Source organism: Pinus tabuliformis, chromosome 2_1, assembly GCF_031772625.1.
Source record: "Pinus tabuliformis cultivar Carrire ecotype Pingquan chromosome 2_1, CPIR1, whole genome shotgun sequence".
In the NCBI taxonomy this organism is placed as follows: Eukaryota; Viridiplantae; Streptophyta; class Pinopsida; order Pinales; family Pinaceae; genus Pinus; species Pinus tabuliformis.
The window spans coordinates 464,888,475-464,900,501 of NC_142299.1; the positions used below are offsets into that span (position 1 = coordinate 464,888,475).

Consider the following 12,027-nt stretch of genomic DNA (forward strand, 5'->3'; position numbering starts at 1 on the left):
GTATTTTATATTTTTTATGATTTCTAATTTTTATACTTTTTTATTTTTATTTTTTATGATTAATAAAAATAAAACTTAAACTAAACTATAGAATTAAAATCTAAATAATAATAATTATTATTATTATTTAAAATTTTTTAAACTCAAAACAAAGCCTAAAAAATGAAAAATAAAATCTAATTTAAATCAAATCTAAAAACTACAAAAAAAAAAAAATCAAATCTAAATTAAAGCTTAAAAAGAAAAAAAATTTAACATTTTTTTTTTCTTTTTTTTTTTTGGTTATGATTTTAAAATTTTTAAACAAAACTAACTAAATTAAAAATAAAGATTAAACTAAATGAAACTAAAAGCCAGACTAAAATTAGAATAAAAGAACTAACACCTTTTTTTTTTAAACAAAACCTTACATTGAAATTTAATTATAGACTTAACAAAAAAAACGCAAATCTAAGTAAATGTGATCAATTTAAATCTATTCAAAAAATAAAAAATAAAAAAATATTACCTACGTTAATCCCTAACTATGCAAATAAACGACTATCTAAAATAACATTACGATTCAACGCATATATCACAAAAATGAAAATCTAAGCCTAAGATTACCGCACGTCAAACGCATGAAATACCTGGCCCGTATACAAAAACGCATTACTTGGCCCATGAAAAATAAAAAAAAAACGTGATTCTTACAGTCTTGTACAGGTTTTTACGGCGGATAAAGAGGATGCAGATGGGACGCAACACGTAGGTGACCAGGTCTAGATACTTGACGGCTGAAAGCAGAGCATGTGAAGCAGGTGTTTTGCTGTTGCAGGGGCAGGTTCTGGACGGCGGTGGGAGCAGCTGCGGAATGGCAATGACAACCGCTAGCAGGTGATGCGGATTTATTGATTTGCTGTTTTATCATTGTAGGTTTTGAACAGAGGCAGCGTGGAAGGGTGAACCGGTCTGATGCATTTTGCAGGTGTGTGGCAGCATACAAACAGCAAGAGGGGATGCTGAAGGTAAATGAAAAATGAACGCAATAGGTTGGACGATGGCGGAAGAGGGAGAACGTTGCAGCGTAGGAGGGCAAATGGGAAAGACGCAGGGTGGTGCGAGTGTGGTAGCGTGAGGAAAATAAAGGCTGTAAGCTGGACGTTTGCTTGACGGCTATTTGGTTTGCTGGTTTGCTCATCAGCTGATGGGAGACTAAGGATCGATGAATTTGCTGATGTGCAGGTTCGATGGCAGCTAAAGATTGTGTGCAAGTACACGTGGAACCAAGGCAACTGCGTGGGATGGGATGTATCTTGCAGATTGAAAGCAGGGAGCTGAGATATGGCAGCAATCCAGCCTGCCCCCAAAAAAAAAAGAATTTTTCCTGTAACAAAAATAAACCCCGAGCAGCAAAATAACTTTGATCAAACCCTCGGAAATCTTCAGAAAACCCTGCAACCTGCAATAACAGAAAACCCAGAAATAAAATATGCCAGAGACAAAAAACTAAAAAAAAACCCTAAATCAGCTAAATAATTACAATATTTACAGATTAACGACTCTTAAACAACCAAATGTGTCAATAATCAAAGTAATATTATCAGAATTTAATTTTAATGTAAGACGCTTCAGAAAGCCCTGCATGCATTCATAAAAAATAATTTCGAATGATTAGCCCGGGATCAAGAACTGGCTGGGCTCTTTCAGAAAACACAATCCGGGAGTTGGCTGGTTTAGCCGAGAACTTCCCCTAACGCCCGGTAATCTGAAAAAAAGGATTTCCTGCACAGCTTAAAATCAACCATTAACATAGAGGGGAAAAACAATAGTGAAACCTAGATCAAATGGAGATACCTGCCACTATATTTCAGAATCTAAACTATCATTCAAACCCCAAAGATCAGACAAGATACCTGTGCCTAGATCAATTTTCATTAAGCTATCATCAATGGCTGAAAATAATATTATGCAGAAAAATAAAACAATCTTACAACATTTTCAGAAGAGTAACACCAACAAAATTTTTAACCCCAAAGTCTTTCTTTATTAGCACAAAAAATGACTACAAGAGAGCTTTCTTTAGCACCAGACTCTCAGATCTAATCTGATCTCAAATGACCCCTAGCACCCTATTTAAAGGAAAATTTCCTAACAACTAGTTCGAGTGATCCATGTCAAACTAATCTCAACCGTCGATGAGGATCAAGATATCTCTTAATCTCATCCGTCGAATTTTTAATGCATTAAAAAACTGAAATTTATTTACTCAAAAATATTATTTTATTATTTTTAAGTTTTTTATTTTATTTTATTTAAATTTTTTTTTTTAATAGTTATTTTTTAATTTTTAATTTATTTTTAAATGGATCCTCGAACTTAGCCTTTGGGAAAAATGACCTAGGACCTAGGACTTAGGACTTTATGAGGGGATTAGAACATTTTCTAACCCTCAAGACACTTTACATCATGACTTTTACAACTTTACATCTCAAGGGGGGAAAACCCATTTGACATAGACCCTCATAAACCACCCAGTTCTGCGACACAACTATAATTTAGCAGATTAATACACTAGGATTCTCCTAAGATTCTAATGACAAAATCCATTCCGGCTTTGGGGTTAGGTTGAAGGAAAACTCTGCCGATCATGGATCGGTGAGACAAAAAACCTTCCTAAACGTAGATTATCACTAGAAAATTAGGTCCACCTAGGCAATTTACATACATGACTCATATCTGCTTAAGATTATTTACAATTCACACATGCAGACTAGGTTTACAACATAATATGATCAAGTCGACGATGACTGTCGAATGGCACAGACATGTCGATCAAGCGCTATCCCTTTTTGCGAAGAAAAAGGGGGTGTACTGCTATGGGTAGTTGACACGTAGTGGTCAACAAGGCCAAAGAGTAGGATCTACACTCTAATCTAGCATTTTTATTTTTTTATGTTCATTGCAAAATAAATAAATAAATAATTTCTCTATTTCCCATTCCCATTCCTCCATTTCTTTGCAGACTCAAAACTTCAAAGTTCAAACATCATGGTTATATGGCTTGGCATTTTCTTCTTCTTGGTTGATCATGATGAAGAAGAGGATGAAGAAGTGGGTTATAGTGGATTAGATGAAAACCTCAGAGAGGAGTACCTTGGTGAGGAGGAAGAGAGTGAACATGATTCAGCCCAAAGAACTAAACAAGAGCAAACCCCATTGTGAAAATATGTTTCTAGGCTTGAAGGAGGGAAAGGGGGTTGCACCACTAAGTTTGAATGTCCCCATTGCAACAAAACTTACATAGGTTCATACACCCGTGCTAGAAGGCACCTTTGTGGGAAAAGGCCATGGGATGAAGATAAACCAATAGGAATCAAAACTTGTGCAAGAGTGTCAGCAACAGATAGAGCCAAATACACAAGGGAAGAGGAGGATACCCAATACAAATCTAAAAAATCAAAGGGTTTCTTTGAACATAGGTCACTATCACATCAACATGCACAAAGAACTCCTTCAACATATTCCCATGGCAGTGGATATGGAGGCATAGGAACAAACATATCTTTAAGGCGTAGAACCATATCAGATTTCCTTGACGAAGGGTGTAGGAATGATGTGGATTAAAATATTTACCGATTTCTCTATGCATGTGGGATACCATTCAATGTTCTTCACTCGCCTTATTGGCATGAAATGGTTTTTGCCATAAATGATGCCCCTAAAGATACAAGAGCCCTGGGTATGACAAGGCTAGAATCGTTGGACTTGATCATGAAAAAGCAAAAATATCACATTCTTTGAATAGAATGACAAATTCTTGGACTGAGCATGGGGTGTCCATTGTATCTGATGGATGGACAAATGTAAAAGGAAAGCCATTGATAAGTGTTCTTGCTGTGTCTGTTAGTGGTGCCATCTTTCTTTCAGCATATGATTACTCAGAGAAGTTCAAGACTGACCATTACTTGAAACAATTGAAATTCTTGGGCCATACACTATCATCCAAGTCATCACTGATAATGTCTCTAGTTGTAAGGCAACGAGAGCAATTATTGAGGATAAATACCCCAACGTATTTTGGTCTGTGTGTTTGGTTCACACAGTGAACCTTTTGATGCATGATATTATTAAGAACAAAAACCAACAATACAAATGGATTGGTGATTTGTACAAGAGAGGCAAAGAAATGATAAAATTTATTACAAATCATAGCAATACCCATGGGCTTTTCCGCAGTCACTCAAGATTGGAGTTGTTGAAGATTGTGAAGACTATATTTGCTAGCTATTACCTCACCTTCATGTGCCTTTTGAAGGTAAGAGAGTCATTGACTAGCATGGTATCAAGTTCACACTTGCAGGTATTAAAGGAAAGGGCTATGAATGCAGTTGACAAGCAAGGTTTTGAACATGTGGAGAAGACTGCTCTTGATGGTCTGTTTTGGGCACGTGTGAAGCAAGTATTGGGATACACCAAGTCCATTTATAACATGATTCATTTTGCAGATACAGATAAACTAGTGATTGGCGAGGTGTATGAGTAGATGGATACCATGTTGGGGCAAATAAAAAATATTGTTCAGAAAGATGATCCCAACTTGTATACACTGATTCACAATCGTGTGTGTACACGATGGAATAAACTTAATGGTCCACTACATGCCTTGGCATATATCCTTATGCCAAAATACTACTCTCCATCTTGGTTGGGCCAACCTGCACTTGGGGGTGGGTTTAGGGTCAAACCCCATACAAATTCAGAGGTATCTACAGGATATATGCAAGCATTAGACAAGTTAGTACCTGACAAGGAGGGGTGTGCTAATCTGCGTCTTGAATTAGGTAGATACTGTAGTTGCATTGGTTTATTTGGTTCTTTACATGCAATGGAAGCTAGAGACAAATTTGATGCTCTCACATGGTGGGAAGCATATGGTGGCATGGGACTTTTGCCAAAATTGGCAAAAAAAGTTCTCATAGGTTGTAAATACTTCTTCTGCAAAGAGGTGTTGAAGCACCTACAACTGCATACATAATGTGAGAAGAAACAAACTCAATGAAAACCGGGCAGAAATCTTGGTTTATGTGCACTACAACTTGAGGTTGTTGAGTCATTATTGTGATCAGGTTTATCAGGATCCAACAATAAAATTGGGACAACCACCCAAAGGAAGAAATTTTGGAGGATGGCATTATACATCTTGAAGAATTGGAAGCAGAACTTATGAGAGATGAAGATGAAGCAACAACAACCATGCCACCCCCACCATCTAGTAGCAGTGCCAATGCTCGAGTTCCGAGTATTGTTCCTTTGATGTCACCGCCTGCATGTACATCCTCACGTGGAGGGCATGTGCCTTTTGGTTTTGGTCGTGCGACTATGCGGTAGGAGACTCCTAGAAGACCACCAATAGTACCATGACCTGCTCAGAAATTAGACATTTCTCGTGGCGGCAAGAGGAAGCTGTAGATAATAGATTTACTTGTCTTTTCTAGTTTCTAATAGTTTTAATAACTATTGACTCTTTCATATTTATTATGATATTTTTTGTAAACAATATATGAAAATTTAAGTTTGAAGTTTGAAGTTGGAAATTATAAGTCATTGGTAATGAATTATGAATATGATGCTTCGTGAAAGCATTTCATTTCATGTTAGATATTCTTTGTTGTAATGGTTACACTTAGCTTACAAGTACAACATTGGTATTCAATTATGATAAATGTTATATATTGAATTTTGAAAGCTTGAAACTTTAAGATTGATGAATCATGAGACTCAATATGTTGTATGTTACTAACTTGTGGATGTGGTTGATGAAGATTATAACTTCTAGATGATTGTTGTTATATGGTTCAATCTATGTTTTTTATGCTTTTTATATCTAATTCATCATTCTACATGCTTTTGTTGACATATATGCATCAAAATATAAAAAATATATATTATATAAAAAATCGCTCCCAAACCGGGAGCTTCTGAAAATGTCGCTCCCGCTCCTGCTCCCCGTTTTCGTTCCCGCTCCCAAGTAACCTTGATCTGCATCTTATTCCATTTTCCTTAAAGAAATTAGACACATGAAGGCAATCCTCACGCAAAAAGTCTAACACACTTGGATAAAGAATATTGTATTCACTTAAATCTCCATGCACAAATTTTCATTTCCGATATGAGGTACACATCATGATGACAACCTCTAAACAACTTTCACGTAATGTATCCTTTGACAGGGCAACATCTTTGAGTCGAGGTGCAGTCCAACCATTTGTTCCTATAAATTTCATATAATAATACTTTTTAAAATAAAACCTTTAATTTCTCCACGCACACGGTTCTTTTGCAATGAGTTATAGACCATTATGGTTTTCCATGGCATGTAGATCCTTTGGAACAACAGTGGCTGCAAATCAGTCTTGAATAGATGCAAACATGTTCAAAGTGTAACCTTCAATCTTCACTTACTTGGTGGACATTTAGTTTATCATTAGTTACTTTATCAGTGATGTCATCTACAAGATACAAGATCGAGGTACCTATTCACAACTAGCGAATAGTGAATCGATCCATAGATATAGCGGATTGTGCTGCACCAAAATTTGGACTAAAAATAAATGAATGCCAACATCCAAACAACTACTGCATTGCATCTTTGTCTATGGTAGAGCTCTCTTGATAATCCTCTCTAGAATCTTTTCCATAATTCCTTTCTCGTAGTGGAAAGCACCCAGTTCGCCAGTAAAACGGTGCCATAATCTCATTGAAACCCTGAACAAACAAAGCAACAATAATCACGTTTCTCTGTCCACATACCTTAGGTATCTGTTTCGGCATCCTCTAGTATGTAACATATGCTGGCACACAAAGTTCCAGGTCTTAGCAGGTCTGTTTGTTGGCATAGATTTCTCGCTGGCATCCATAGGTCCTCTGTCATTCTTCCCCACGTCTATTCCCCATAACTTACCTCTGTCATAAATAAGACAACCTTGCCTGTCAATCCTTCACTTTCACAAATAATTTGGCAACCTCATTGCATAGGATCTTCTCTGGCCCCAACGCATACAATCTGCTCTGGCATCAACACATGCAATCTGTCATTCATAACGTATCTTCTCTGGTCTGGTTCAGTTGTAACACATATTCGCTGATTTGGCATTCATGATTTGAGATCCTATGTAACTGTTGTCTCATATCCTGTTATGACTCTCTTGAAACTTTTGTATATTTTCAATCTTTCTTCCTGTGTCATCTAAGAATGAATGCATATGGAAGCAAAGTTACACTCCACAAGTAGCTTGTTTAGCTTCGCAGATTTGTTCACACTCTTAACAAAATCACTGCGCTCTTAACTAATATCACCATGCTGAGAAAATCTCCCCATTGCTCAATAGTGAGAGTGATGCCTTTGAGCCGTCACTACCATCTGCAGGCTTAGATGGACTAGCGGAACCATGGTTTATATAATAGTACACAATCTTGGTATTTTTTACAGTTTGGAACGAGTGTCAAATGAACAATATGTGTGCACATAAGATAGAGAACCAATAGAGGTAGAGAAGTAACAAATAGATGCCCCCTGCTTTCTACCTTGCTTGCCCTGGCGTTACTATCTGCATCTTAGTTCATTTTTCGTAAAGAAATCAGACACATGAAGGCAGTCCTCACGCAATAAGTCTAACGCACTTGGATAAAGAATATTGTATTCACTTAAATCTCCATGCACAAGTTTGCGTTTCTGATATAAGGTACGCATCATATGATGACCTCTAAACAACTATCACGTAATTTATCCTCTGACAGGGCAGCATCTTTGAGTCAAGGTGCAGTCCAAACATTTGTTCCTATGAATTCCATATAATAATACTTATCAAAATAAAACCTTTATTTTCTCCACGCAAGTGGTTCTTTTGCAATGGGTTATAGACCATATGGTTTTCCATGGCACTTAGATCCTTTGGACCAACAGTGGCTGCAAATCACTGTTGTCTTGAATAGATGCAATCACATTCGGCATTCATTTGTGATTCATGTTCAGCATGTAACCTTCAATTTTCACTTGGATGGCAGACTTTCAGTTTATCATTAGTTACATTACCAGTGATATCAACTACAGGTTAGAGGATTGAGTTACCCATTCACAACTAGCGACTAGTGAATCGATCCATAGATATAGCGGATTGTGCTGCACCAAAATTTGGGCTAAAAAAAAGAAAAACAAATGCTAACATCTAGATAACTACTGCATTGCATCTTTGTCTATGGTGGAGCTCTCCTGATAGTCCTTTCTAGACTCTACCATAAGTTCTTTCCCATAGTGGAAAGCACCTAGTTCGCCAGTAAAACCATGCCATAAACTAATTGAAACCATGAATGACCAAAGGAACTATAACCCAGTAACCAACAATAACCATGTTTCTCTGTCCGCATACCTTAGGTATCTGTTCGGGCATCCTCTTGTTTGTAACATATGCTGGCACACATCATTCCAGGTCTTTGCAGGTCTGTTTGTTGGCATAGATTTCTCGCTGGCATTCACAGGTTCTCTGTCATTCTTCCTCATGTCTGTTCACACATCATCCCTGCCTGTCAATCCTGCCCTTTCACATACAATGTGGCACCCTCATCTCATAGAATCTTCTCTGGCCTCAATGCATACAATCTGCTCTGGCATCAATGCATGCAATCTGGCATTCACAATGTATCTTCTGTGGTCTGCTTCAGGTGTAAGTTGTAATGCATACTCGCTGATTTGGCATTCATGATTTGAGCTCCTTACGGTTACTAATGATGTTGGTACATTTCATGTAAATACTGGAATTGTCAGTGTATGACTTTCATGTCGTGACAGATTTCAGCATCTTACTTTGCAATATGGCTCATACAGGAATCTCCTACAGTGCCAATTGGGAGCAGTTTTCGGACAGATGTTCTGTTGAAAGCAGAAAATGAAGTGCTAAAAATTGGTGGTAGTGTGGTACGATTATCAGGGCTTTACATATCCTAATAAAAGAATGTTGTCTATCCATTTAAAGTGTAGAAGGAAAAGTAATCTTCAGTATGTATTTGGATTTTCTTGACTGTATTGCACAATTTGGATAGAGGTGCTCATCTATATTGCTTAGAGAAGGGAACTGTTGATGCACGCCCAGATCATATTCTCAATCTTATCCATTATGAGGTTTGGTTCTCATCTTCCTAATAAAACTCTGTTGGCAATTTCCTTTTGACAATATTTTAAATTTTCGTTTGCTTGGATTTGTTTACCCCACTTGAAACATAATGTCCGGCTTTTAAAATGCTTCCTTTATTATCCTTTTGGTGTTCTCAATGTTCACTATTATTTTGAAAGGAGGTCACCGGTCAAGCAATTTGAGGTGTTCATCAGTCAGAAGCAATTATCATACAGTTCATGATGGTTTTAATCTTTTGGATTTACTTCCCATGGATAATAAATTAAGCACTGCACTGCCATTCTCCTTTTTGCCCATTTTGTATATGATTATGATATTTTATCCAAGTATGATATGTCTCTAAATGTTTATTTTATATTTATTTCTCCCATATAAGTGTTTATGGTATTTGTTTATTACTGCAATATTGGTAATCCACAGTAGCTACTTAAAAACTTTAAATTTGTCTTGTAAAAATTTTGAATGTCTTGGTTGTGTTGGAGAAAGGCAGTTGAGACTTGAGAGGATGTAGTTTCAGTCTTTATTTTTTAAATTATGTTCCTGTTGAAAGAAATTTGTTAACTATTGTTTCTGGACAATTCAAAACATGATAAGCAGCCTAAATCTAACATCTCAGAATTTTGATTGTTAGCATAGGCGTCTGAATGATTGATAATTAAACTAAAACCATGGAAAATACTGTTGATGTATGATAGCAACAGAAAATGAGCCTAAAGTTCGGCGAATGGTTCATTTGTTGTCACCGAGTGCAAACCTTGTCAGTCCATTAGCTACAGCAAAGAATGATTCTATTGTAGAGTATTTTTCTGCTTGATTATTTCATCGAGAATGAAACAATCTTTGTAGCGGGTAGTTGTCTATGTTGACCCTAGTCACATGACTCAGACTCAGCAGTTAACAGTGGACTCAAGGGGAGTGTTAGCAAAATAAAACTTGGCACAAAACTCAGCTATGACTCAGTTTAGTAAAAAATGCAAAAAGTATATGAAATTTTATGACAAAAAGTCAAGGTTTCTTCATTTCATTCCAGAAATTGTATTGTACAACATGAGCATATGCTCAAGCCTCAAGCAAATACTAGCTAAATCCAATTTTCATAATAGCCGTAAACATGTGACACAGGACATCAAAATTTCAAGTTGTTTGAATCAGTGTTGCAGGAACCATCCCCCTTCTCCCCTGCCCCCAAACAGATCAGAACTCGGATGCAAAGCAATGGGGATACCCAATTCCCCACCTCAAAGTCCTGGCAGTCTTAGAAATATCCAATCCCCTACCTCATTGTGCCTTCCACTGCGATGTTGATATAACTGTCTCATCCTATTTTTGCTATATCCAAGTTGGTCTTCAATGGATGGATAACCTCTTGTTAGAGCTGGATGTGATCCTGCATTTCTTGAACCTTGGGTAAACTTTACTTGTGAAAATTGGATCTCTATTTCCTACAATAACCTTGGGATTGCCATTTAGCCTTTGAACTATTTCCATGAATGTTGTGGCTATTATACTTGCTTTAAAAGGATGAGACAATGAGCATAAATGGGCATTCTTTGTGAGTCTATCCACAAACACCATGTTTGTTGAAAAATGTAACTAGTATTGGTCTTCATAATTGTATTTGAGTCATGATGTAATGTATTTGTCAAAAGAAAGAAAAATAAATTTTATTATAAAAGAAATTGACTTATTAAAGCATGGGTTTCATGCTTGGGTCAATGGTTCTTAGGTCAAAGCCTCCATTGTAGGCTTCTAGGGTTTATGTCAAGTGTCCTTGTCCATGTCATAATGTAAAAGACCCTTCTTGGGCTTTGTCAATCAAGAAAGAAATTTATTTTTATGTAAAATAGGTCATTTAGGCCTCCTCCACCAAGTCGGCCTCAACCTGGACAAGTCAGCCTAATTAGAGAGGCAAAAACCACTATAAAAGGGCAACAACTCGACTCATTTGGAACACATCCACAACAAGTTCGATCTATAGTTGTTGGAGGCAGAAAAAGGGTGTGAAATTCAAGGAAGAGGAAGGAAACCCTAGTGAAGGAAAAGGAAGTCTTTGTCAAGCATAAGAAGTCGAATTTTCTCTCTCCTTGTCTCACACATGTGAAGTTGCTGGGTTGCTGGAAGGGCCGAAATTGTAGTACTATAGCTGGGCCGAAATTCTGAAGTAGTTGGGGGTCGAAATTCTAGATTGTTGCTGGGCTGAAGCTGTTGGACAAGAAGAGACTACTGGAGTTTGCTAAATCATCTTGAAAGGCTGACTTGGTGGAGGAGGAAGGTCTTTTGGGTCTAAGGTCTTGGTCTATCTCAATTTGATTTACTAGTGGAAGAGTTTGACTGGGTTTTCCCCTATAGAGGGGTTTTAGCCCTAGCTGAGTGCCTACATTTGGTGTCCTAGATCTTCATGTTTTATTTTCATGATTGCTTGGTGAAACAAAGTTAAAAGAAGAACATAAAGAGAAGATAATAAGATTACAAGAATATCACAACTAATTATCAACATAAGAAAATCTTTCTGCCTTTTCAATTTTCTAACAATGTTGACATTCTTCCCTTTAGAGTTTGACTGACCTATGATAAAATCCATTGAGACCACTTCCTTGTGGAAATTTCAGGAATCATGGCAATTAATTCAATTTAGAAATCTCATCTCATTTACCTGAGGTTCCCTGGATGCAATCCCTGTGAATTTTCAGCCTCAGGGCTGATCTGAAACATTAAATTACAATAGTGATATTTCACTTCCCTTCAACCCAATTTCTTTTTTTCCCTTTGGAAAAGTCAAAATTTTCATTAAGCAAAGAAAATTACATTTTGTAGATGCAAATGCATATGCTATACGTGAGGCATAAAGCCCATCATG

General features: G+C 36.9%; 1 protein-coding gene across 4 annotated transcripts in view; it reads left to right on the forward strand.

Annotated features, from left to right (window-relative positions):
• LOC149200936 (uncharacterized) overlaps positions 1-12,027 on the forward strand; it is a 124,604-nt gene that overhangs the window by 92,088 nt on the left and 20,489 nt on the right. For all 4 annotated transcript variants that reach the window (XM_089399647.1, XM_089399648.1, XM_089399649.1 and 1 more), the window contains 2 exons: positions 8,864-8,972; positions 9,066-9,157. In XM_089399647.1, the coding sequence (XP_089255773.1) occupies positions 8,864-8,972; positions 9,066-9,157 (201 nt within the window). The remainder of the gene's footprint in view (positions 1-8,863; positions 8,973-9,065; positions 9,158-12,027) is intronic.